Source organism: Ursus maritimus, unplaced genomic scaffold (genome assembly GCF_017311325.1).
Source record: "Ursus maritimus isolate PB19 unplaced genomic scaffold, ASM1731132v1 scaffold_27, whole genome shotgun sequence".
NCBI classification, from domain to species: Eukaryota; Metazoa; Chordata; class Mammalia; order Carnivora; family Ursidae; genus Ursus; species Ursus maritimus.
This window is the reverse complement of record NW_024425230.1, coordinates 36,046,705-36,074,045: the sequence shown is the minus strand read 5'-3', so window position 1 is coordinate 36,074,045 and position 27,341 is coordinate 36,046,705. Positions and strand designations below refer to the sequence as shown.

The following is a 27,341-nucleotide window of genomic DNA, read 5'->3' as shown; positions in this document are numbered from 1 at the left end:
ACCCCCCCCCCCCCCGAGATGCCCCAAATCCACATTTACATGTGAAACCTCTGAGCTTTTAAAAGATGGCAACTAATGAAAACATCTTAAAAACACGGCGTAGGCCAAGAACAGCAACTGTAGGCTGCCGCCCATGCTCGACCTCCGGCCTAGACCAATGGTGGCGGTCTTGTGTGTCTCTGAATTCCGGCAACGGCAAGTTTCTTACGGAAATTGCCCAGATTGACCACAAGCGAGGTGGGGAAGAGGGGAGAGAAGCTTGACTTGGCTCCCACCGAGCATTCATTCGCACGATAAATATTTATTGAGCACCTGTTATGTTCAGAGCACTTTCTCCATTAGGCCACATTCCCTGTTTAATGTTTGGGGCCGAGTGGTGTCTTACTCACGCTGATGGACTCTGTATGTCGCGCTGCTGTGATTCCATGCGTCTCGCCCTGAGATTAGAACCGGGATGAATGGGAACTCAGGAGGCTAGGTTCCTCATCTCAGGAAGAAGCTGGAGCCGAGGGATGCCAGCCAGGGGACACTTGGTTCTGCCTGGTCCTGGAAAGTCGCGCCAGGACCAGGAGGCCGAAGTCACTGAGGAGCAGACTGTGCTCAACACTGTACATGGGGGAACTTTCTAATCTTTCTACTGGAGTTTTGCATCCTGTGCTTGTGGGCTTGGAGGACCTCTCAGCTGGTCTTTCATTGCCAGAAAGTCTGATGTCTGGAGGCCACCTGCTGCATACGCCCTGGACTCCTGGGCCTCATACCTTTCTGGTTTGTGGCTCTTATGTCTGAGGGACGCCCAGCAGGTACTGGCTTATTTCTACCGTCTGACAGATGGATTTGCAGCCAGGATCCCCCCAGAAAAGACAGTTGAGCTCTGACTAAAAAAAAAAAAAGACTCTGTTCACCTGAGAGTGGGGAGTTGGGGGGAGGGTAGCAGCTCTTGCAGAGTCTGCCCTTGATGCTGTGAAATGTCACTCACATTTTCCACTCTCCTGCGCCGTGAATTTTCAATTTGGGGATAATAGCGACAGCTAGGATCATTTGAGGCAACTAAGGCACAGAGAACTTAAGTAACTTGCTCAAGGCCACACAGCAGGGCAGTGAGAAGCCAGGTCCTAGGCCAGGTAATCGACTTCCACTGCTCTCTTACCCTCTATGCTAACCTGTTTGATTTTTCATTTCCTTTTGTGTGTTCATTCTTCCATGTGGTTTTTTTTCTCCCCCATTGTTTCAGGACGATCAGCATTCAAATGTTTAATAGCTAGGGGTGGTTTTGTGCCCTGTGTACTTGGCCAGAAGTAGGAATTCATCACCATCTGTGAACATTTACTGAGCCTCCATGGTTTGCGTGAAATTGTACTAGAAATGCTCGACCCCGGGGCTGGGTTGGCAGTAAACTAGGTCTTTCTGCGGAACTTTTGAGGACAAATCACCAACGGGTTGGAAAGCATTTCTTTCAGGACTGGTGACGCTCTATTTTTCACCTTGTTAATGCTGCCCCCCATCTTTGCTTCCCCCCACCCCCCACGTCAGTCTTAAGTGTGTTCAGTGCTTTTTCTGCTCTGTGTCCTAGATAAGAAGCTTCTAAATGATGTTCCCTGATATGTACTCCTCCAAACCCCCAAAATCTCCGTCTTCTTGGTTGACTAAGAATAGGACATCTGGTTTGTTTTGGACTAGGAGGCTGGGTTAAAGGAGTCCAGAGGCCCGAGTGAATGTAGAGGCTGCTGGCATCTGAAGACCTTTGAAAACCACCATGCTAAATAACAGCAAAGCTGTAGGGACTTCAGATTGTAAAGGCGATTTTTTTACAAGAGCTTACACAATAGCCTTGCGACGCTCATGAAAGCGCCCTTGTGGCTCAGCGGGTAGGCCCGCCATATGGGTCTGGAACCTGGGGACATGAACCCACGTGCAGGAGAGAGCTCAGCCTCTGGCACACCCAGCGGTTTCCTCCTGCACCTGAACAGCCTCCTTGTTCTCCCTGGCACGTCCCTTTACTCACCGGGTCGCTCCCGGCCAAACCGGAGCTCCAGGCAGAAGAGCCAGGTCTCTGGGCCCCCAGCCCCAGCACCACCACGGAAGGGGTGAGGGTCTCTGAGTACGACTGCTTCTCTAACGCCAACCTGAAATTTGGTGACCTGTTTTGGGATGCTTTGCCCTTCAGGGTTTTCTGTTAGTGAACAGTTGTTAGGAGCAGTGTTGGCCCGGAGTGGTACTTTTCATGTCAAGTAAGGAATCTGCACCCGTTTTCACAGGAATAATGGAGTAGATGAGACATGAATGTAGCAGAGAGGCCGTAACTCCTTTCTCAGCGAGATCTTTAGCGCGTATGTCTGTCAGACTTTTTTAGAACATAATGTAACCCATTCGTGTTTCAGTATCGGCTCTTTTCAGAGTTTGTCACGCAATGAGCAGAGGAAGACATTTTTGACAGAGGCTGTTGGAAGAATATGTCTGGGTCCTTTGCTTCTGTGCTGCATTTTAAAATCCGGCTTCTGATAACTTTCCCATCAGAGCTGAGACATTGGTATTGAGATGTAATTGACATAAATCCACAGCATATGTTGAAAGCGGACAATCTGATGTGTCCGACGTATATACGCACCCATGAAACTGTCACCACAATCAAGATGGTGAATGTGTCCGTCACCCCCAAAAGTCCTCCTCCTGCCCCTCGTAATTTTACCAGGCCCGAGGCGATCACCGATCTGCTTCCTGTCACTGTACATTCGTTTTAATTCCCTAAAGATTTCTGATGGAGTCATACAGGGTGTACTCTTTTCCTGGGCAGGGGTCTGCTTTCTTTGACCTAGCATCATTATTTGCAGATCCTTCCATGTTTTTGCCTGTTGCAATCGTAAATTCCTTTTTACGGCCGGGTGATATTTCGTTGTACAGATGGAAACGGGAGTTTTGCTCTTCATGTTTGAAAAAACAAAGAATTTCAGCTAAGACTATCAGAAGTAAGCGATCTCTATAAAATGTGTACGCTTGTGTTTTATTTTTGTTTTTCAAGTTTCTGATGGAGGAGTATTCTTTTATTAAGTATGATTTGGAAGTTCCAAGTATTTGTACAGAATTCCTTTGGCCCTGGATTTTCGCTTCATTCAGTAACCCCGTCCATATTCAGTGATGACGGAGCAGCGGTACCCGCAGAACACAGAAGGACTTCGTGTCACGGCCAGGAGTGGGTTCGCTTTTGAGGTCCCATCAGCAGTCAGCGGCACCACTTCCTAAGCGTGGTGGGCCCGCCGTGCTTGTAGACACGGGACTGGGCCAGATTTGCAGCAGGGTCGAAGTCTTACCTTCCATGGCCTTCTAAGGGCCTGACCTTGTCTTCTAGCTCTGTGGAACATTACGGCAGATAGGCCTTCCCTGCCCTCCGTTCTTCTGTGGTCGGGCATTTGTGATTTCTACCCAGAGCATTGCGTGTATGAGGGGGGCTGGAGTGCGGACAGGAAGTGCGCCTCGGGATTCCCTCATCCTCGCAAAGCCAAGGGCCCACGGTGGGGCAGGAGTGCCCCGGGGCAGCTGTGTTCCCCCAGCACAACCTTGTTTGGGCATTTGGGCAGCTCCCAACAGGTGCCTGAGTGGAACAATGTTTCTGGGGAGCTGGAAGTGTGCTTTCTTTGTTGTTTCTTTCCGGAGAATGTCACTGAGCGGTCTTCAGTGTGTGTGAAAAACCAGTGAGCCTCTGACTAATGGTCACAGACTGTCAGAGCAGTGACCCCATTTTACAGATGTGTACTGAGGCTCAGAGAGTAGGAATAACTGACATGTAGTCCCTAATAGTGGAACTGGGACTTGGGGGACCCAGACAACTGCCTAAGACCTTAATCTGTGAGGTAGGAGTTGGCAAAATTTGGGAGGCTTGGGAAGGAAGTTATTAATCTCTCAGCCTGTGCTGAAAGCTGCTCGTACTATTAAAAAAAAAAAAAAAGTCCCCATAGGTTGTCCACAGATGATGTTTCTAGAATGTTCTCATATCTTACAGTCTCCTGAGCTTATCACCAGCTTGTTCCAGGAATAAGTTAAAAATTCAGGGGTGGATGGTCAGCTTCATTAGGCAGTATTTTCTGGCCCATGAATGAAAGGTGATAGGTGACACCGTAAGTTTGTGTAGCATTTAGCGTAGGAAATAACCTACATGTAGCCTCTCACATGAACCCCTTGACAGTCTTCCCGGATAGCCCCTTTCTCCCAGGAAACTGGCCTAAGGTCACCCAGGCTTCAGACAGGAGCCGGAGTTGGAATCCCAGTTCTGTTTCCCAGTTTCATCCGTTTCTGCCTGTCCCCCTTCAAGGCAAGTGGGTGTGCAAGGCAACAGCAGGACACAGCGGGAAGACCCTGGGCTTTCCTGTTTGGAGCTGAGAGTTTAATTCTGCTCTCTTGCTTGCTGTGTGACCTTGTGGGAGAATCTTAACCTCTCTGAACTTCGGTGTCTTTTGGAAAGTGGGATTAAAGGGTATACATATCAAGCGCTTGGCGAAGAACTTGGTTATAGAAAGCAACTGTCGATGTTGCTTTAATGAAGATGAGGCAGGTGTGGGAAAAGCGAAATGAAAAAAATGCCTGTAAAACAAAAATTAGGGCAGATATGCACAAACTGTGGAGTGTCATTTCCCCTGCTCTTCTTGCACACAGAAGCTTAAATGTTTTCTGGTTTGGTCCATTGTCCTTGATCCTTTGCACAGTTGAGAAAACTGAGGCGCTCACTAGGTGCCTTGCACATAGTAGGCCCTCAGCAGACACAGACTGGCTCCTCAAGCCCTCTCCCTCTGGATGCTCGGAGCAGCAGTGAGTGGCCACCTGTACACCCGGCACGCACTCTTCAGATAGGAAAAGATCCTGGCAGAGACCAGACTTGAAAGGTGCTCTTCAGGCCCCGGGCAGGTGGTCGGTCTGTGGAGGTGGGGCCTGGAGACCAGAGATGGTGCTGGGGGGTGGCTGTGCTTGGCCCCAGGGCTGGGTGGAAATCCAGGCAGACTCAGAGGGGCGAGGGAGGTGGGGAGGAAGGGCAGGAGAGGACATTTCCTTCAGACACTTAAGTGCAATCCGAATTCATGGTCGGGGTGCGTGTGTGTGTGTGTGTGCGCGCGCACGCGCGCGCGCGCATTTCCATTTATGTAATTCTCTGAGCCCAGCCCATTCCCCCTGCTGGGAGAGCCAGCGGCCACCTCTTCTCAGGTTCGAACTTTTTAAGGGGTGTGGGGATAAAGTGGGGTCCGTATGTGGAGACCCAGCTTTATCCCCCTTCTTCTGCCTAACGGAGGACAGAGAACACCTGGGGGGCTCAAGAGGGGATTCAGGAACATGATGCCTGAAGCAGCTCCCTGGTCACAGGCAGGCAGAGGGTGAGGGCACCCTACTGTGGGTCAGAAGAGAACTCCCAGGAACATCCCCCCCAACCCCATGAGCCCCCAGGAGTGGCCCCAGCCTCCTGCCGCCCCTCCCTCCGCCCTGCTCCTTCCAAGGAGCCTGTTTGAGACTCAGTGATTCACTTCCCATCTTCATTCAGCTCCTGTTTAATGTCCCCTCCATTGTTACTGAACAATCCAGGCCCCGTGGCGGGGGGTGTCCTGCCGCTCAGGCCACGGAAGGAGGAGAGAGGTGGAGACGTTTGCAGAGCCCAGGGAGATGGGCCCCGGGGTGACTTGAAATGCAGGCTGCAGGGGCCCTGGGGCGCCCACAGCTGGACTGTGGAGGGTGAGAACGGCGGGAGTGCATCCCCCCTGCAGAGATGACCCTGCCTGGCTGCTCGGGGTGGGCGCCCTGCCCTTTGCTGTGCTAGCAGGTGCTCCGTCAGCCCGCAGCTGTGATTTCCATTTTGGGTCCCAGAGAGTTGGATTCCTACACTAGAAGAAAGACACAGGCGTTGGCTCAGAGACTGTCCCCTCCTGAGCCTCTGTGTGACCGTGTGTGGGGGTCACCTTTCTCCCTTGGAGCCACCTTCTGTCTCAGGACGTCGGTTGATAGCCATTTAATTCCTTCATGTCACATCACAGCTGTGACTGCCCAGGCTGGCCGATACTGCCATGACCTTGGGGGTTTCTTGTTTGTTTTGCTTCCCCCTCGAAGAAAGAGTCAAAGTCTTACCCTCTCCCCTGGGGCCCCACTTCCGGTAGAGAAGGAAGGCGTTTCGGTGGGAGTCCTCACTCCTGATCATACACGACTCCCCTTTCATCGATGGTTCCCCTTTGTTCCGTCCAAGGCCTGCGTGCCTCCCCGTGGTGAAGGAACGGCGGGCTTGGGCACGGCCACCTGGAACCTGCTTTTCTCTGCGAGTGAGCACATTGCACGGGTCTGTGGGATGCCGGTGCTTAGAAAGCAGGGAGCCACCAGAGGCTGACGGACCCCATCCTGTTCTAGCCGGGGCGCCCCAGGCCTGGACACCCTCTTACGCCGCAGCATAGCAGCAAGCGCTCCACTCCCCACGGCCCCCCTCCCAGGGGTCTGCGTGCTTTCTCTTCTGGGACATCTGAGGCTGGTAGAACCTGCAGTCAACAAATACTTGTGAAGGACATTTATTGCAAAGCCTTCTAATTCGTGACTGCCTACAGTTGGCCCCACATGACCTCGTCTCTCTCTCTCTCAGGTGAAGTGGGAGGAACTTCCTCACCCGGTTGCGTTTTAGCTTCTCGCGCTTTCCCCCCTGACTGCTTCAGCATAACTGGCGCCCGCGGTCGTCGTCCCTCGTCGTCCCTTGTCATCCCTTTGCTGTTCGACCTGAGCCTTTCAAGGGCCGCTGATGGTGTAGAGAACGTTTCTGAGATTGGGTCTCCGGTGGTCATGTGCGGCCGTGATCCCTCCACTCTGAGGCTTGGTGTCTTGATTGGGTTCATAAGGCTGAGTGGGGTATGGCCCGAGGCTTTGTTTCCTTCCCACGTCTTCTGCTTGTGGACGCAGAGACCAACAAGTCCACCGTCATGACTCACTTCATGAACAAACGTAACCGGCAAACCCTGTGCTCCATCCGGGCTACAGGGAAAGCTGAGTTGGGTCTCCTTGCCCTCAAGGAGCTCCTGTCTTAGTTGGGAGGGGAAGCCAAAAACACCTGGAAGTTATTTCGTCTCACCAGGCCATTGGTGCTAAGTCCTGATGAGTCAGGGGAGCATGGGACACCAGGGACTGTGACTTTGGGGAAGAAGGTCAGAGACGGGGCATTCTGCAGAAGGAGCCACGGAATACGGGCTACGACGTTCTGAGCTAGAGGCATAATGAGGCCTGTCAGAGGGCTGGAGAGTGTCCCCGGACGCACACGTCACAGCGGCACACCGCCACTGGCTGCAGATCGGTGGCTCAGGGAGGCAGAAGCCCCATGATGACACACTGTGGCTGCCACATGCTGCTTCCACTGCTCAGGTGGGTTAAGCACTTGGAATTGCTGTCCCTGTAGATCAGGCCTTGAAACATCTGTCCGCCAACTGCGGGTCTGATGAGGGGGTGGGTGGATGGGTCCCGTGCAAATCTTGGCCAGGACTCGGTGGGCTGAGTACGGCGAGAGTGGTAAGTGCCCAGGACCCAGCGGAGGAAGCCTCACCTGGAAGCCTCGGTTGTTGCCTGGGCTGGAGCTTTCCGCCAAGAGCCATGTCGCGGCAAGCTGTTGCCCCTCGGACACGATAAGTCCTTGCTTGGCTCTCTGAAGTCCTCCCTTGTTGACTGGGAATTCTTATCATCCTGCCCATAGGGGTTTTTTGCTGTCTTAGGTGAAATTGCCCCCAATGAACCAGAACCTTTTGTTAAGTTACAATAGGAAGTCTGTCCCTTTAGACAGAAAGGAATGCTAATTGGTTGCTTAACCATCCTCCAGATACCAATGCCCAGAATGTACGGACACCCATCCTTTGTTACCGGGTAGATGGAAACTGCTTATGTAAGCCTGTAAAGCTTTGGTCCAGAAAGGAGAGTGTTTGGGGAAGGTCAGAGATTGGCAGCCTGCAAAGGCTCTGTTTTCTACATACAAAGGTAGCTATTTAATCTCATGGTCCTTAAACTGACTTTTTGTAGAAATGTGATCATTCCTCCCAACCTCCCCCCCCTTCCAGCTCCCCCACAGTGGCTGACCTGAAAGGTTTGAGGATTCTAAAGGCTTTGAGGCCTCTCTTACAAACAGGGAAAGAGTTGTAAATGTGGTTAAGACTGAAATGCGGGAATGTTCCTTTTCCAACCTATATTATATGGTGTTTTGCTAGGAATCGTAAACTTGGAGTTTGAGTGCTACCTCTCAGTTGGAATGTCCCCGCATTGCCCCGTTTACCCTTTGCATGTTCTCTAACATTTGTGGCATTGTTTTATCTCCCTAGCCAGTGACTCATAATTAAGGAAGTCAAAACTGTGCAATTAACACAAACCCTCCTTACTTGCCCTCTTCACCTCTGCCCCCCACCCAAGTCCTAGACACGAACACCAGCCTGACATTTTCTGCAAGTCTTTGGAAACTTTGATGTGCTTTGATAGGACAAAGCAGCCAGTTATCATCACCATTGCCTGGTTCCACTTGTTTCACCCCAATGTCTGTGAGAATCTTCTCAAAAAAAAAAAAAAAAGAAGAAGAAAAGAAAATCCCACCCCTAAACGTGCAGTCTGCCCACAGGAAGTGATTCACTGTGCTCTATTCATGCAAACCTGATGGGGCAGGAGGTGGGAGGCTGGGAACCAGGTCTGGGAAAAGACGGCCTAAAGAGGATACTCAGACCTTAATGGTTTCTGCTTTGTGGAAGAAAGTGAAAAACAGAATGACTAAGAGTCCTGTAATAAGAATTGTTTGTTTAGTGAAGTGAGCTAATACTGAAGTTCACTGGCAGATAAGACAAGAGAAATAGCAGTTGTCAGGGGAGGTGACTTTCTGGTACCCTGCCCTTTTTGTTTTTTAAGGAGCAAAGATATTTCTCAGTCTTTTTTTTTTTTTTTTGGAGAGTGTGTGGAGCGGGGTGGGGGGGGCAGGGAGGCAGGGCGGCAGAGGGAGAAGCAGACTCTGTGTTGAGCAGAGAGCCCACCACGGGGCTCCATCTCAGGACCCCGAGATCATGACCTGAGCCGAAACCAGGAGTCAGACACTTCACTGACTGAGCCACCCAGGCGCCCCTGGTATTTCTCAGTCTTAAGGCATTTATTAGTGGAAGGTCAAGATCTGTATTTCAGCCCCCTCTCCCGCCCNTTTGAGGCTCGTAAAAATATTTCTTTCCCTAACTGCTCCTTTTTGTTTCCCCCACCTGGAGCATCACATTGTCAGAGAGAAGGAATCCTTTCTGTTCTGGTTGCTTCTGTCCTGTGGATATAGGCTGGCATTTTATTTTGTTTCCCCCTGAATTGAAAATTCCCAAAAGCAGTTTGGAAATAGAGCCCCTAGGTGTTGGTCACCTACACGGTCCTGAGGCACAGCAGGGCTGTAGGAGGCCCGAGGCCAGAAGCACCGGGTAGAATGAGAAGAGGTTTCTAAACACACCTGGATTTATGATTCCAGTTCAAGCTCCCTGTATTTTATGAGGTGAGCTTTGGGGGTGGGGATTGTAATAAAAGCTGGGCTGAAGTGTACTTTCTGCCTAAGCCCATCCGAGCAGTGCTCAGGGCTGTGAGTATCCCGAGTGAACTCTTTAAAAATAAACAGATGATCTTCAGGCTTAATTCCACTCTGAGTGAATGATAACTGGCACAGTGAAATGGCCATCCAGAAAGTTCTGTGAAGCTTGGGAACTCTTCTTTCCCCTTTCCCTCTTCTTTCCCCTCCCCCAGAACCAGAGACCAACCCAGGTCTTTGGCGTCTTCCATCTGTGCCCTGAAGTCTCTCTGGTCTCTCAGGTCCTCAAGGAAAAGCAGCCTCCATCAAGCTGGTGCTTGGAGGGGGGAAAAAAAAAGTTTTCAAACACCAAAGCTGTTAAATAGAAAGATTTCAAAAACAACTTCTCCTCCTCTGAGATTTAAGGACTTTCTTTGCGTGGGGGAGGGGAGAGGACAAGGACAGTTGTCTCACCAGAGCCCAAGGAGAGTCTGATAATTCTAACACCATGAACACTGTTTTGAGATCATAGGGAACTGGGTTTGGAGTGTAACACCACATTCAAGGCCAGGAACTGCTGTTTGCTGCTCTGGGCGAGTCCCCCAACATCCCATGAATCTTTTACCAGGAAAGTGAGAGTGAGGATACCCACCCCACAGGACCCCTGAATCCAGGGAGATCACGCGGAAGAAGTGCCAGGTAAACGCCTGCTCTGAGGTAGAAATTGCTTCTGTCCCTCACCCCTGACCTGGGCCAGAGCATTCCTGTAAGCCACAGGTTCCCTAGGGACCCAGGGGGGTGAATTTGCCCCCAAGGGGACATTGGGCAATATCTGGAGACACTTGGTTATCACAACTGGGGTTGGGAGTGTCATCTATGGGCAGAGGCCAGGAATGTGCCTGAACACCCGTACAGAGCAGAGAACAGCCCCCGCCCCCAGAGAATCATCTGGCCCCACACATGGGGAGAGCTGAGGTTCATCGACAGTGGGGCTCGCTTTATAGCTGCCTGTGGAAAAGTTCTTGGTGTATGTGTGCTTACAGATGATCATAATTAAGCCGAGCTTTCTCCGCACGCCAGCCTCGTGTGGTTTGTTTCTTTTCCCAGGAAGTATGCATTCTTTGCTCACCCCTGGGCCCTGGGGAGGAAGGAAGCCCCGAGGTCCCCATGATCTTCCTGTGTTTCCCATCAGGTCCAGCCCCTTGCAGACGGCAGGGCAAGGGGTTCCTCCCTTGAGGGTCTGTCCAGGGGGCTCTTTCGACCTTTGGGGCTCACTCTCAGGGCTCATCTGCCTGGGGTCCTCGTTCTGGACCTGAGCAGCCTGCCCTGGAAGGCTAGCAGGGAGAGGGGGCCCTGTATATGGGGCGGAGGAGTGAAGAGTGAAGGCTACTCACTGCTCTGGGCCAAAGCACAGGGGGCCTCGGCATGGGACTTTATGGGGCGGTCACCACATTTGGCAGCCCGACGCACCGAATGTCATCCATTTGCAAGTTCCGATGGAAATTGAGTTGTCCTCGGTGGTCGTGGGATCGAGGGTTGTGAAATCCTGTGTTGGGCTCCTCCCAGGCCAGTCTAAACTGGAACATTCAAAAACGGGCTTCTACTTTCAGAACTTGCTGAGAACACATGAAACTGGGCGAGAGCGTGTGGTCCGTGCGGCAGAGCTCATAATGAAACCTCAGTTATCCAGAACCCCCCACCCCACCCCGGCACGCACTTCACCTAGCCAGCTTCCTTCTTGATGGCACCAGATGACAAGAACAGGCTGATGTTGGAGATGTCTTTTTTTTCTTTAAACTCCAACCACCCAAGACAACTTTGCAAGTGTCCGGGAACAGCGTATTCGGTGGACAGCTCGATTTGTTTGTAACTTTTCTACGTTCGTGGGATTTCAAGCCTCCGCAAGTTGCAGCAATAGGACAGGAAGTGGAGTCTATATCCTTCACCAGAGTCGGTCAGGGCTCAGTCCCGTGTCTGAACGTCAGTCTTCCCAAAGAGGGAGACCTTCAGGCCCCTTCAGATGCAGTACAACAAAGAAAAACAGCAGTTCACTGTACTGGAACTCCCAAGGCGAGAAAGCAGACTCCTACACGTTACAGACTTCATCACACATTAGCAGGGAGCCTGGCTCCAGGGAAACCCTGCTTGGGGGAGGGGGGAGCCTCCCCCTCCCTCTCTGTTTATTTGCTGGGCGGCCTGGAGGTGCTTAATCCATCATTCTGTTTCCTCAGCCACCAAAGGAAGGGATTGGGCAAGATTACTCTCAAGCCCCAACTGTGGGTGGTTCTCCATAGTGGCTTTTCAGGCAGACGTTGACTTAACCAGAGCCTCAGCTGACTGGGGACACTTTGTGCCCTGAATGCTGGGCCTCTGTGGTTTGTCCCCCACAGCCAGGAGACTCGGCACAACCCCCCCCCCCAGCAGAAATTCTGCCCAGAACAAAGGATGCTTTGGTTTTTAGCTGTGTTCACCGAAGGGCATGGATCCTGGGTGAACCCCCAGATCCGTTGACCGTCTCAGCAGGAGTGTTTTCTGGGCTTTTCGCATTTGCTATTCCATCATATCGTTTCCTGGGCTGTCGGTGGCACGGAAGAGAGGAAGCCACGTTCTGATGTGGGCATGGTAAGGAGCGGCAGAGAGCGAGGGCCCTCGGGCAGACCACTCTGGCCCAAAGGCCGAACAGAACTAGTGCTCGGGGCCTACAGTCTCCAGAACTTTTTCCGCCTTCTTACATGGTCTGCTGAGTGAGCGCCTAACCCAAACCCAACGTCACTCAAACCTTGCTTTTATTTTGTACCAAGAAAACAAAACAAAACAAAAAAACCCCATAGACTGCAAAGCTCAAGAAAAGTGTAAAGATCGTATTGCACGCGAGTGGACCCATGGATCGTCGCTGGCGGGATGGTTGTCCAAGGAGGGGAGGCGAGGCCTCACGCCACTAGCGTGGGAGGCAAATGCAGCACACGTTCCGAGCACACGGGCTGGACCAATCTGCCTCAGCATCTGTGTTCAGGGAAGTGCGGTGCGGGTGTGGGTTTGTGGTAGCAGCTGGTAACCCCAAGGTGGGAAATAACCCCTTTCTCTTATGTTAACGATACAGCTGATATTAGGGGGGAAATGTAAAGGTACAGAATAAACTGAGATGAAGTGGACACCAAAGATTTGGGTTCGGGGTTAATGTGTTAGTTGAACCACTTCAAAAAATGAGCGGTAGTTGAGAAATTGTGGGAAGTTCCCATTTAATACAGATCGACTCTGAAAGCCTGTAGGTAGGTTGTCCTCCAAAAACAAAACTAAGTCCTTCTGAAATGGTTACGTCTCATCTCCGTGTCCATTTTTAAGGTCAGAAAATAGCCGCGATGCCCCATTTAGAGTTAGGGAAAAGAGGGTCACATAGTCTGACTTCACTTTATATTAGCCCTGGGCCTTAGCCAAGCTGGGAAACCTCGTCAGTGCTCTTTCTCCAACAGGATGTGAGGATAATGATACTTGCAAGTTTATCTGGAAGACAGGTGGTGGCGTGTCAGTCAGCTAGTGTTGGGTAACACACACCCCCGAATCTCAGCAGCTTCAAACAGCCATTTTGGGGCTGACTCGGGCTTCCGTGGCTCGCCCGGGCTTGGCGCCTGGTGCAGGTCTGGCTCCGCCGGCTTCCCCTGTGTTCGATCCTGGGCGCCGGTGGAGGGGCGGCAGCTTCTCTGGGGAAGCTCTTCTCGAAGTGATGTGAGAGGACAAGCAGAAACACACAATGGCTCTTGACCTTTTTGTGCGCGTTCCCTGGGCCAAAGCGAGTCGATAGCCTAGCCCAAGGTCAAGGGCCTAGGAAGTACACCGCAGCCGTGGTAGGAGGGGCAGGGGAGCCATCCAGCTAAGGTCATGGATGCAGAGAAGGCGACTGATTCAATCCACCACCGTTGAGAGACCAGCACCGTGCCTGGCACACAGTAGTAGGAATAACTTCTGGCATTATTGTTACTAGTAGTACTCAGTAAGCACGTCGAAAAGGAAAGCTTATCTCTGAAAGAAGCTAGAAAGGTTAGTATCACGTGTGTTCGATAACATCGGTTTCGACTGAAATAGGATGGTGTTGACAAATTCACTCTGTGTTCGCTCTTTGGCTCCTGCCCGGCACGTGGGAGGAGTTCGGTCAGTATTTGCTGGTTGGTAAGAGGCCTGTTTCCCTGACAGGCCTGCAGTGTGGGACAGCAGAAGCAGCCCTGTTTACCCTCCCTCTTCTCCGCTTCTCTGCGCTGGCCTGGGGTTGAATCCCGGGCCTGCCCTGCGTGCTTATAGGACTCGGGCAAGCCCCTTCAGTTCTCTGAGCTAGGTGGACGCAGCGTAGACGGGGGTGGTGCCATATTTTGTATTCTCAGGTAGTAGCACCGTGCCTGGCTCGTGGCTCATGCCGAATAGATCTTGCGTGTTTCTGGAACGTATGTGCTCTGCTTCCAGTCTTCTGCCGGACCCCCATGTCCAAATCCTCTGGTACTTCATGCTGGCCCCCGGGTGGCTGTGGGTCGCAGATCACTGGTAATGGAGGGTGGGAATGACCTGTGGCAGGCGGCAGGTCCGGCCCCACCCTGTCCCCCGGGAGTGCTCTGGCCGGCTCTGTGTTACCGTCGGCCCTGGGCTCTGGCACGGCCACATCCTTGGCCGTGGCTCCCACCACCATTTTGGGACACTTTACGGGTCCCACTTGGAGCCAATGGGAGGAAACCTAATTTCCTGCCACAGGAAATGGTTCGGCTGGTGAAGAACATATTTAAGGATTAAAACCTCTGTCAGAGGAGCTGGAGAGGGTTGCTGGAGAAAGACTTGGAGGTCTCTCATCGGGAAGCCACTGGGTGTGGGAAGAGATCTCCGTCTTGAACGGGGAGGAGGCCCAGAGGCCGGTTCCTGGGACTGTGCGCTCAGTCCCAGCCACTGGTTTGGGCTGCACGGAAGGGCTGGCTCAGGGAGCAGAGTGGGTCACAGATAGACCCTCTTCTGCCACGGAGCGTGTTCATGGTAACGTCGGCTCAGAACTAAGACCTGTTTATTGGATTTACTTAACATGGGCCCGGTGCCCTGGGAGCTTGGGAGGGTGTGTACTGGACACATCAGCTGCGTTAGATGCAGCAGCCGGAGCCCCTGATTCGCTATTCCCGCTGTGGTAAGCATCGGCGAGGATTTCGAGTGGGACGGAGGGAATGAGAGGGAACATCGCCAGGGCTGGCTCTGGGCAGCCCAGACTCCGCACCAACAGGAGTACTTGCCGATGCACGAGAAGAAGGGAATGGCCCCGAAGCAGGGGCATGGACCAGATGACTTCTGGAAAATCCTGCCAAGCCAGGCTGGTGGTCACATGCTCGTGAGCTGGAGAGCGTGACCGTCTCCCTGCCATCGGGGCCCAGCCTGGCAGCTGAGAGGACTGTCTTTAGCCGCAGCCCGACGCAGACTGCTGTGTGATCCCAGGCCAGGAGCCTGGCGTCTCGGACATACCAGCGTACCGTCCTCACAGGCCTTGACCCCCAACCCCAACACAGTTGCAGGGGCTGCTCTGAGCAGAGGAGCACAGAAGCCTGCAGACATCAGGAGCACCAGGCCAACCGAAGCCTCCCTGTGGCCGGCGTGGCCGTGCACCCCGATGTCCGAGCCAGGGAGGGGGCTGGGGTTTCTGAGCTCCCTCCTGTGCACCTTACTTGACCAGGTGCTGTCCCGGTGACGGAGGTAATAAGAACCATAAACGATAGTGACAGTAGGAAACAAGGATTGTTTCCAGCTCTCTGCCGAAGGCCTTCTGACCGAGGATCCCGGGTCTTCCCAGCAGTCGAATGAAGGGGCTTACATTTCAGATGGCAAAACAATTAAGACCAAGGCCTGAGGCAGTTTGATGAAGTTGATACGGTTCTCGAGCACGGTCAGTCTTTGAACCCAGGTTTATCCAAGTCCAAAGCCCCAAAGCTCTTGCTTTTCTTTCTTTTTTTGAATAATAGTGTAATCGGCGTACAACAAACTGCACATATGTAAAGTGAACAGTTTGAGAAACGTTGCCATCTGTCTACACCTGTGACGCCACCCTTGCTGTGGAAATTGTCTCCATAGCCTTTAACCCCGAATCTGCCCCCATTCGCATCCCCTCACCCTACCCCCAGGTAACCTCGGACCTGCTGTCGCCCTAGGGAAGTTTGTGTTTTTCCTTTAAGTTGCTCCGTAATGTGACAGAAACAGCATCCTGTCTGACTTCTTTCGCTCGGCCTGACGGTTTCTGGATTCGTCCGTGTCGCGTGTACCAGCAGGTCATTCGTCGTTACTGCTGAGTAGTGTTCCTTTGCGTGGCTCGACCCCGCTTTGTCCGTTCACCTGCTGAGAAACACTGGGTGATTTCCGGTTCGGGGCTGTTACTGGTAAAGCTGCCATGAACGTTCGCACATGAGTCCCCTCCCCTCTCTTGGGGAAGCACTCCGTGGGATGGCTGGGTCACGTGGGAGGGTTAGGTTTTGAACTTTTTAAGAACTGTGTTGAACTTCCAGACTGTTCTCCCGAGGTAGTTACACCATTATACGTGCCCACCGGCGACGTCTGAAGTTCGGGGCGCTCCCTGCCCTCACCAGCGTGTGGCACGGCCCGTAATTGCAGCCGTTCGAACAATTATGAAGCGGTGTCTCCTCGTGGTTTCAGCCTGCACCTCCCTAATGACTAGTGGTGTCGAGCCTTATGTCATATCCCTCGTTTACCATCTTTATCTTTTCGCGGAGCGTCTGTTCAAATCCTTTACCTGTTTCTTTGTTTTTGTTTTTATAGTCGGGTTGGTTGTTTTCTTAAAACTGAGTTTTTGGGGTTCTCGATGCATTCCAGAAGCAGGTCCTTTATCAGATGGAGGCTCTGCAGATATTTTCTTCCAACTTGTGGCTTTTTCTTAACGATGTCGTTCAAAGACCAGGAGCTTACATTTGGATGAAAGTCCGACTGGCCAACTTTCTTTCTTAGCAGAATGTGTGTCTAACGTGGTATCTAAGGCACGTGTGCCCGGCCCAAGGCCACAAAGATTCCTTCTTGCAGTCGTAGTTTCAGGCTCTGTATTAGGACCCATTTCCATTATTTTTGGAGAGGGTGCAAGGTGTAGGTTGAAGGTCATTTGTCTTGCATATGGATATCTAGTCGTCCTGGCAACGTCTGTGGACCAATCCCTCCTCTCCTAAATTCTCTTTGGTCCTTTGTTGAACATCAGCTGTCCGTATACCCGTGACTATTTCGGGGCTCCGTTAGGCTCCATTGGTGTGTTTCTCGGGGGTTTTGCCGTTACCACGCTGCCCTGGGTACTGGGCTTCCCTTGATTTTTTAAAAACTGAATTGATAAATCATGTGTATAGTTGAAAGACTCAAGTCTCTCCAGAATTTTTAACTTATTTTTATTTATTTATTATTATGCTATTTTATTTCCAAGTTTTTGGGTTTTTTTTGTTTTTGTTTTTGAGAAGTGGAGAGAGGGCAGGGGTGAGGGGAGGGGCAGAGGGAGAGAGAGAATCCCGTCAGACTCCATGCCCAGCACAGAGCCCCACACGGGGCTCCATCCCACAACCCATGAGATCATGACCTGAGCCGAAATCAAGAGTCACACGCTTAACCAACTGAGCCACCCAGGCGCCCCTCTAAGTGTTTTTTATAATACTTTGTAAATGTTCCGGGTTTAGGATTGCAATATCTTGTCTCCCTGAGAGTAGTTTTTGTTTCATTTTCTTTGAAAGTTTCTCTGCTCCCTGCATTGTCTGAGACTTCCTTCTTCTCCCCCACTTATTTCGGTCCCCGTGCCCTTTGTTAGAGGCTTTCTTTAAATGGCTGAGGATTCTGGCTGTGTGTTCGTATTTACGAGTGAAGCCGTACAAAGCAGATTGAATGCTCTGTGTTTGGTATTGGCAGGTGAACCTCCCTGTAGGGTGAGCTGGCAGGAACAAGGCCATTTTGTTGGGGGCTCCCCAAATGTCAGGATTGCGTGTCTTATGGGCTGAGCTGTTTAATTTCTCCAGGTTGGGAGCGGGGGACTTGCGCCCGCCTGTCACTGTCCTGGGTACCGAGTGAGCAAGAGATGGTTCACAGCATCCTGTTTCCAGCCCTCGCCGGACCCTACCTGTGCCCTCGAGGTCCCATGAGGAGCCCTGCACTCCGGTTCATTTTCTGCAGTGAGCAGACCTGTGTCTCACAGGACTGGGGAGGTCCTGCTTGAGGGGCTCGGGGAGGAAAGCTGATCTGACCGGCTCTTCCATAGACTTTCAACCCACCCTCCTGTGTTCAGGATCTTGAGAAGTGCCTGGTGCCTCCAATTCCTGAGTCTTTCCCAGGTTTGGAGGCACAAATGGGATCACTTTTGTCGGCTTCCACTGAAAGGTGGCTTGGTTTCCACTCACTCCACTCTGACGTCTGTTCCCATTTGGCTACCTTTCCGTGTTTGTCTGCTCGCTTCTCCTACTTGTTATCTCGGGCAGGACAGGGATAGACGCATCCCTTCAGTTGTATTTGATGGAAGGACATTTCTTACTGCCCTCCTCCCCTCCCCCTTCATCTGTGCCTCACCCCTCCCTTTTTCCTCTCTTCCTTCTCTCCACTACCTTCTTCTACCCACTCTCATACCCCCTCCCCTTTACTCTCTGTCCCCCTTTCTCCCCCTTCCTTCCTCTCTGCCTGGAACCTTCTATGCCATAATTCTTTGGGGAGACAGCCAAGCACTTTATCCCCAAGAGGAAACAGCCCATGAAATGCAGAAAGGAATGGATGAGGAATTGGCAAACTGAAGTTCTCAGCCTACAGATGCAATACATCTGTCCCCCTCTGCCACCCCAGTGCCCCTTCCCATCCCTCAACTGCAAAAACCCGTAGCGACGCCGTCACAGCCCACCTCATGTGCAGACCTTGGCCCCGTCACCCGTATCGTGTCAGAGCTGCATGTCTGTGTGGCTGTCCCATGTTTGCCCACTCCGTGCCCTTCTGCCCCTTGCAGGCCCCCAAGCAGGTGTGAGGTCCTGGGTCCACTCCAATCTCTGTGAAGTGCCCGGCTCGAGAGTCCTGGTTCTGGGGGTTTCCGATGTTGGGGCTGTGTGTGAGGGTCCCCCCTCATCAGGAGTGCCCAGAGCATCCTGTCCACTCCCCCTTCCCTTCCTAAAGGCTCCTGCCGCTGGGTATAGAGCTGTCGGGCGCTCGGCCTTGCACTCACTCTCTTGGCATGTCTGCCCCATGGAAACTGAGACGCTTCTCTTGTGTTGTCCTTCACTGCCCCTGCTCTTGCCCTGTATTATTGTGATTTTTTAAAACCAGAGGGTCACCCCCTTCGATCAGCCCGGTGGGGGGGGAGAGGGAGCCCCCCCATAGCCTCAGTCCCACCTGAGCCTTTCTCCAGGGCCTCCCCCTGAAGAGGCCACTACAGCGTCCAGCTGGCTGACGGTGGCCTCACCTGCAGGCACTCGGTGGCTTTGCAAGAGAATGGGAGCAGTTGAGTAATCCTGTCCCCACTCCTCCCTTCCCACCCTCCCTTTCTCTCCTCCTCGGCCTGATAACTCACCCCATTGACCCAGGGCTGCTGTCCAGGGGAGCAGTCACTCTGGCTGGGTGATGCTTCACAAAGGGCTTCCGGTGGGCACTGAGCTGGGGGGGGGGGCGGGATTTTGCACTTTCCAGATGAAGTAGCTGAGGGTCCCAGAGACCTCATAACTTGCCCAGGGTCTCCCAGCTGGGGGAGGAGAACCTCTTCTTGACCCCAGGCTGCATGACTCCACATCCTGTAGTCCTCCATCTCTGCCGGGGGGGGGGTGAGTCCCAGGCTGTCCTCTCTTGCTCTGCCTGGTAATTACTGTTTTTTGGCTGGAGGGGCTCCTTGGTTCAGGGCCCCACGGGAGGGAGGTAATTACATCCTTGGAGATGCCCTTCGTCAGCAGCTCCCTGTCAATCCCTGTAACTAAGTCTTGCGCTGACCTTCGTCCCCTCCCCATTCCCAGGCCAGGGGCTTAAAGAGTTGATTGGATTTCTGCGTCTTTCTCTTGGGTTGGTGCTTCTGGTTGCATCTGGCTAGGCCCTCCCTCCCAGAGCGCCCATGGATTCTGTTTATTCAGCAAATGGGTGCCCTCAGTCCTGGGTGGGGGCCGAGGGGAGGGAGAGCTTGCGAATGCTTCTCCACTGGCCGCACCCAGCTATTAAGAAAAGCTGCACCCACTGACCAGACGGAACCAGCCTGGCCCTTCTTGTAGGCAGAGTCGGCCCGCCGTTGGGCACCTCTTTATTCACGTGCACCTCCGCTCACTGTCCACCCCCACGGCCCCCAGTCTTGTCCGGGCTGCCAGGAGTCTCACGCGGCTGGTCTCGTGCATGGACACGTGCACACACACTCCACTGAAACATCTCGGGGACTCCCTATGGCTTTTAGGAAAAAGGCAGAACCTTTTATCCTGTATCCCAAGGCCCTGCAGAGTCAACCCTGCCCTCTCCCCTGCCCGTTCTCCTGCCTCATCTCATAACCAGTTCTTTCCCTCTCTCCTCTCCACTCACTCTGGCCTTCCTTCTGTTCTTCCTCCTTACCATATTTTCCACTGTTCACAGGGCCTTTGCACATGACCTTCCCCCTGCATGGAACGCCCTGCTCCCATGTGCCTTTGTCTGGTTAGTTCTTACCTGTCCTTTAGACTTTCAGGCCAGCCATCACCACCTCCGAGGTGCCCTGTCCAGCCCTTCGGTAAAGCAAGGTCCCCAGTGTCATGTGGTTCCCTGCGCTTTTCCTTCCGAATACTTGCATAGTTTGTGATTGTAGCTGTGTGTGATGGTGTTATTAATATCGGTCTTGTCTGTTGGACTGGAAGCTCCATGGGAGCAGGGACCACTCTGTGACCTGTTTGACTATGACATTTCATCCCTCTCCACCGTGTCCCTCGTGCCACACATAGCAGGAGCTCACAAAAGATTTATTAAATAAAGAACTGTGTGAACAGGATCTCCTCACCTGTCTGACACTGGACGTCGTCTTCAGAAGCCTCCCACCTCCCTACCTGAGTCTTGGCGAGAGTGCATCTGCCACCGCTGAGGTCCCAGCGGTCAGGCCCTGTACCCCGCTCCACCTTTCTTCTCATGCACCTCACCTGGGGGGTTTATAAAGAGGAAGATTCTGATTTAGTAGGTTGGGGAAGCCTCTGAGATTCTTCCTTTTTAGCAAACTTCCGCGGACCCGTGCTGCTGGTCAGGGACTGCATTTGGCCTGGCCTGAGAGGTGGGGGTGCCAGGTCACAGCGGCTCTGAGCCCAGGCCACCACAGAAGACACTGCACAGGGGCAGGGCCCCGTCCTGGGCTGCGGTGTTGGCCCAGCCAGGCTGGGGACAGTTGCAGAACTCAGCCTGGCCTCGAGTTGGAGGCTCTGTTCCTCCTTAGCTCCCGCACCACCCATCAGGCCTTGGCTCTGAACTAGGAGCGCGCCGTGGACGGGGGTACCTGGGTGACCCCCTCAACCGGAAAGGGATTCCTGAGAGGGTGGCACTGTAGGCTCTTAGCAGGTACAGTTCCCTTCAGTTGCCCTCTTTCCCTCCCTGCCTCGTCACAAATACCAACTAAAGGGGCCAGGGCTTTTTCTCGTTTTTCGGGTGGGGGAGGGGCCGAGCGAGTGCTGGGAGGGGTTAGATGCGGCCCCGCTTTGTCACTTCACAGCATCGCTGGGGTCCTCAAGAACTCACGTTTTCTTTGCTCAGCCCTGACCCCCTCGGCACGCCTCGGCCTGGCCCGTGGACCTTTTCAGAGCATGAGTCAAGTGCCATTCCCTTCCTATGGGGGGTCGAGTGCTGGTGAACCCACCCCGGGGCCTGGCGCGGTCAAGGTCCACCCTGCACGCCCGGGGAGGCCCTTGGCCTTCCTTAGTGGGCCTCTGCATTCCTCTCCTGGGATCCCTGCCAGCCCTCGCAGGAGTTGCTGACCCTGGGCCCTGAGCGGCTCAGAGAAGTGAGGGGTGGGGGTGGCCTCCCTGAGGCTGTGCGGGGAGCTCACCGCAGGCAGCCGTGGGGCCCATCCCAGGGAGAACGCCAGCCAAATGCACTCCACTGTTCCTTTTCACCCCGCCCCGTCCTGACAGGTCCCTGGATGGCCGCCTGCAGGTGTCCCACCGGAAGGGGCTCCCCCATGTCATCTACTGCCGTCTGTGGCGATGGCCGGACCTGCACAGCCACCATGAGCTGCGGGCCATGGAGCTGTGTGAGTTCGCCTTCAACATGAAGAAGGACGAGGTCTGCGTGAATCCCTACCACTATCAGAGGGTAGAGACCCCAGGTAGGTGCCGCCTCTCCCTGGGGGTGGGGGGGGGTCTGCAGCCACCGGCTGTCCTCTCCTCCCCCTTCCCAGGGAGGGAGGGTCCGCCCTACGTGTGTGCGGTGCTTGGAGGGCTTTGGTGCCAGCCCGGCCTTGACACTGACCCGCCTCTGCTCTTGCGGACAGTTCTACCTCCTGTGCTGGTCCCACGCCACACAGAGATCCCGGCCGAGTTCCCCCCGCTGGACGACTACAGCCATTCCATCCCCGAGAACACTAACTTCCCCGCGGGCATCGAGCCCCAGAGCAATATTCCAGGTAGGTGCCGGCGGCCCCGACACCAGTCCCCCCACGGCTCTCCTGGCCCTCCTGGGCCCCGTCCTCCCTCTGCACACAGCGCTGGCCCGGGGGCCCCTGACTCAGAACCGCACGCCCGCCGGGAGAGGACCCGTGGCCTTGGCTCCCCGCTCACTAATGATGCTTTTCTTGGCACGGAGGAGCGGCGGCGTGACCCTTCCGCCTGGGCTCGGGGCAGGCATTTATTTTGGAAGCGGAAATAGCAGCGCTGTGTTTCTCTCACCGCCCTCGCGGCCGAGGCTGGAGTTGGGGCAGGATCCCCCGACGGTCTGGGGGCCTGCAGAGCCGTGGGGGAGTCCTGGGGGAGCCGAGGGCCGGGCAGCCGGTGCAGGGAACCAGCCCCTAAGTAAGTAAGCCTGGTTGGGGGGCTGCAGCCTGGGTGGGAGCCGAGGCCCCCGTGGAGTTCTTACTGCCCGGGGAGAAAGCGGGCTCAGCTGTCAGAGTGCAAATGTTTTTAGAAGCCCCTCATTTACATGCAAATAATGTGTGAATCACCAGCACTGGGGCGTCCAGGAAAACTGCTTGGCGGCGCTTGGGCTGGTCCCAGCGGCAGGAATCCTGCCGCCTGCCTTTCCGAGAGCGCTTTGATTTGGACGAGCCTCTCCCCCTGAGTGAGTTGGCCGTGCTGAGGTTAACCACGGGCCTGTGCGCAGGGCCAGAGCGTTGGGAGAGACCCCTCTCCAGACCCAGCCTTCCCAGGTTCTTCACGGGTGGCGCTGGTCCCTGGGGGTAGGTCCCAGTGTTGGCTGAGCAAACCTAGGAGACCTAAGTCACCGTCCGGGGTCATTCAGAGAAATAGATCACAGTTGTTGCTGTCATTGAGCTTGCGGCCCCCTGGGGAAGCCAAGATGTCCCCTAAAGGGACGACAAAAACAAGGTGTCCGTGCAGGAGGAGATAGCAGAGCCCGAGGCGGCATGAGGCAGTTGTCCTTGGGAAGACAGAGCTGGGCAAGGCTGAGGCAAGTCCATGGCCTCCTCGGAGCGGGGGGCTCACACCTGACCTTCCAGGGTGGGGAGCAGTTAACCTGGCAGAGGCTCTAGGACCAGGCATGTCAGTCTCGGGAGTCAGGGCCATATGAACAAAGGTGGTCGCCATCCAGCCAATGTCCAGGGACCGAAAGGGCGTGAGGACCGCTGGATCCAGGAGCCGGTGCCCTTGCTCCTCGGGCCAGAGTTCCTCCAGCACCTGCCGCTGGCAGAGTGGCGCGAGCGTGTGATGCGTGCGGCAGGGCTCTCCGAGCCAAACCGTGGAGGCCGGTCGCAAACCACCTTCCTTCTGCTTCGCAGAAACCCCGCCCCCTGGCTACCTGAGTGAAGATGGCGAGACCAGCGATCACCAGATGAACCACAGCATGGACGCAGGTCAGAGCCTTCATCCCAGCCGAGTGCTGCCCGCACTCCCCGCCCCTTCTTCTGTCCCTCTGTCCCTCTCTCCTGCATTTACAGAGCAGCCTCTATGTGCCCGGCACTGTGCCAGGCGCTGGGGATAGAGGAGGGGCCGGAGCTGCTCACAGTGTGGGAGGGAGACAACTGGCAGTTACATGCCTGGACAGATGACGCCCCGTGGCATTGGGCACAGGCAGGGCCGCCTGACCCTGCCTGGGGAGGAGGGTTTTGGGGCCGAGCGGTGCCTTGGCGTAGCTGTCTCTGGAGTTGCGTCTTGGAGATGGCGGTGTCGGCCAAGCCATCGGGGCAGCAAGGGGTATGCTGGGCAGTCGTGGGGCATGTGGGCGGCAGGGCAGCCTGGTGCCTTCTGGGGACGGTGAGCGCTCAGTGCGGCTGGAGAGCGGGGAGACGCAGGAAGACGTCATTCGGGGCTTCCGGCAGAGTCTGTGCCCCGGTGAGGTGCTGCTGGCAGTCGGCTGGTGGGTGGGCTTGATCGCCCAAGATGGTTCAGGAGAGCCGGCACGGAGGCAGGGTCTTTGCCAGGGGAGGCCCTGAAGCTTCTATTTGTGTGTAGTGACCAAACGTGAACTATGTACTCCTGCCACGAGGGACCCGGCCCCCGTGTCTCCGGCCCCATCTCCAGATGTTCCTGCGTCATTTGTTATGGGACCAGATTGGCTCCAAACCAGCGGCTCCTTGAATTGAACCCCAGCTGCCACATAGAATGTGTGCTCGTTGTGTGTGGTTGGGGGAGGAGGAGGAGCGGGCCGAGCAGCTGTCCCCGTCCTGATGACAGCGGGCATGCCTAGGCCACACGGAGCCGCTGCACGAGGCTGAGCCCCCCGCCCTTGCACACAGCCCAGAGAGGGTGTGTGGTTCCCGCAAGAAGCACGGAGACTTGCCCGTTCGTTGTGAACCTAGTTCCTTGATACCTAGCCTGTGCGTCGTGGCATGGGGGGGGGGGGACTTAGCGCACAGCCCCGCGAGTGGCGGACGGCAGAGACCCAGACGGAACGCATCGAAGGGCTTCCTGTCCTCGATGCCAAGCGACCGCTGCAAGCTTGCAGCTCTGAAATGCCGGCGCGGCAAGCTGGCCCGTCAGCAGCATCTCTCCAGGCGCAGCACGGCTTCTCTCCCTTTCTCTCCCCTCCTTGCTGTTCTTCCCATTCGCAGAATGATTACTGCTGTCAAAGAAAACAGACCAAAGGAGAGGGTCCGAGTACAGAATGAGCAGCCAGCCCCCTTTCCCTGCTCAGCTCTCATTTCTCCCAGCCCCCTACCTCCCCTTTCTGCCCCATTCCCTCTGTCCCCCCTTCTTTCTTCCTCTCCCCCCATCAGTGTACCTGCGGATCCCTGTTGTGGCCATCCGCAAGCTGTCAGAGGTGGACATTGGGCTTTAGGGACCCCCAGCCAGTGGGTGGGTGGGGTCTCCTGCTTATCCTCTGTTCTTGACTCAACGTCGTCCACCTGGAAACCAGTCGAGTTGCTGTCTTGGCTGCTGAGATGTGATAGTGACCCTAGTTGGGGTCCGAGGACCACCTTGTCCAGCCCTGTGGCTTCCCTGACACGCACATGTGCCCTTCCAGGCCAGGCCTTCCTGGGCCTTCTTGATTTGGGCTGCCACCAAACAGGACACCAGCATTTATAGCATGCCTGCTGTGTGCCAGTCACGGCACAGCCATTTGTATACGCACGACCACCCTTCACGTCTATGAATCACAGGGTGGATGCTATTATCCCCATTTTATACCTGAAGGGGGGGGGAATCAAGGCTTAAAGAGGTGAAACCACTTTGCTAAAATCCCCCAGCTGATATGCGGGTAGCATGCCGGGACTCCGGGGCCAACTCGGAAGCTGTGCCTCTTCTAAGACTCTTCCTCATCCCTTTACGGGTTGGGTTCTGGAGCCCGCGGCTCATCCCTCACCCTCCACGAGGTTACAGCTGAGGTGGGGAGCAGGAGAGACCCCCATTAACAGCTCAAGGCGCCTCTGCGGGCGGTCTGGCAGGTCTGGGGGAGTGCGCCCCCCACAGGGCCGTTCCTGCATAACTGACCCCAGGCCTCTGGTGACGGGACGCAGGGATGAGCCCAGTTCCTCCGCGGAGAGGGGCCGCTTGGAGACCGATGTCATGCTTTTTTTTTTTTTTTTTCTTTTCTGGGAGCGAGGGGAGGAGAGAAGGTAGCCGGGGAGGGAGAATTGGGTAGGTTTGGACATTTTCCTACAGGCGGCATCATCCCTCACACGTCGGTCTGGTTGCAGTGTTGTGGGATTTCTGAGGCAGCTTGCTGAGTTTCCTGGGACCTAGGGAAGGGGCTAGATTGGGGATGGGCAGCTGTGAGCCTCTCGGTGCAGGAGGGCGAGACTCTGCGGCCTGGAGGGCGAGACTCTGCGGCCGGGGCCTTTGAGCGAGGCTGGGCAGAGGGCCTTCCCTGCCTGTCTTGTTTCCCTGGGGGTGTAGCTGCCGGGGAGCCCCGTGCCGTGCACCACGGGCTCGGTCAGGACCCTCACACCAAGTCCTGGGAGAGACCTCTGAGGTGACCCGATGATCTGTGTGTGCCACAGGTAAAGACTGCGACCCAGGGATGGAAAGTCGAGCAGGGACACGGGTCAGGGCTCCTTCTGGGCCTTGAAGGCTCACCCCAGGGTTATCTTCCTGCTCCGTCAAGCTGCCCCCATCTTGATGCAGGCGTTCAGTAATTCGGCTCTCTAAGCCAAGAATGTTCTATTCTCACAACTGTGTCTCACCTCACAGGTTCTCCAAACCTATCCCCGAATCCGATGTCCCCAGCACACAATAATTTGGGTAAGTATCTCCTCATCCCTGGGACCGTCACCCCCTAGCTGCAGCGCTGGCTGGTGGCCAGTGTGGGGAGGGGGCCCTGACGGCAAGGTTCTCCCCCCCCACCCCCACCATCACCTGAGCTCAACCCATCAGGTTTCTGGTTACAGTGATTCTGGGGTCACCCACAGAACAGGGTAACCTGAGAGCAGCAGTGGCAGGAAAAAGGCGACCATGTGCCGGGTTTGTATTTCCCCTGGGTGGCAGTCAGACGTGAGTGAATGAAAATCCCCCAAACCTTGTGCTCAGGAGCCGAGAAGCTGTAGTCAGCCAAGCGTATGCGTGTGGTTTGATGCAAAGCCACGGGCAGCAGAGGGGACTGCAGCCCCCCGACTTCTGTCGACTGGTTTCAAGAGACACTTCGCATTTCATCCAAGAATTTCATCTCATAATTCTGTACTTTTTGTTTATTTTTTTATAGCTTATTTTTTAAAAAAGATTTTATTTGTCAGACTGAGAGACAGAGTGAGAGAGAGAGTGCGTGCAGGGGTAGGGGCAGAGGGCGAAGCAGGCTCCCTGCTGAGCAAGGAGCCTGACGCAGAATTTGATCCCAGGACCCCGGGATCATGACCTGAGCCAAAGGCAGATGCTTAACCAACTGAGCCACCCAGGCGTCCCATGTACTTTTTATTTGAAATAACAAGGTACGAGGAAATTGGGGGGGGAAAAGCCCAACCGCCCGTCACCTCCCCACCCTCCCACGCTGCGTGTGTGTCTTTACGGTCCTTCTGATGTGTGCGGGTCAGCGTGCGTGTTTGGGCCTCGCCAGCGGCAATCACAGTGTCCGCCCGTCTTTTTCGTTCTTATCCTGTAAACGCCCATGTTTCGATGCTGCCTCTGTCGTCTCGCCCGGTCTCGTGATGGAGCAGCTGGGCCATCACGTCCGCGTGCTCTTGGCTTCTGCGCCCCGGGAGCGCCCCTCAGCTCCCGCGCGGGGCAAACGAAAAGGACACATGAAACAGCCACTCTGTTTTTATTGAGGGAATTTTTGTGTGTGTGTGTGTGTGCTGGTCTGG

General features: G+C 54.7%; 1 protein-coding gene across 1 annotated transcript in view; it reads left to right on the top strand.

The window, feature by feature from the left end:
• SMAD3 (SMAD family member 3) overlaps positions 1 to 27,341 on the top strand; it is a 109,972-nt gene that overhangs the window by 67,081 nt on the left and 15,550 nt on the right. Inside the window, exons 2-5 of the mRNA XM_040643075.1 lie at positions 21,571 to 21,764; positions 21,930 to 22,061; positions 23,388 to 23,462; positions 26,239 to 26,289. Coding sequence (XP_040499009.1) covers positions 21,571 to 21,764; positions 21,930 to 22,061; positions 23,388 to 23,462; positions 26,239 to 26,289 — 452 coding nt within the window. The remainder of the gene's footprint in view (positions 1 to 21,570; positions 21,765 to 21,929; positions 22,062 to 23,387; positions 23,463 to 26,238; positions 26,290 to 27,341) is intronic.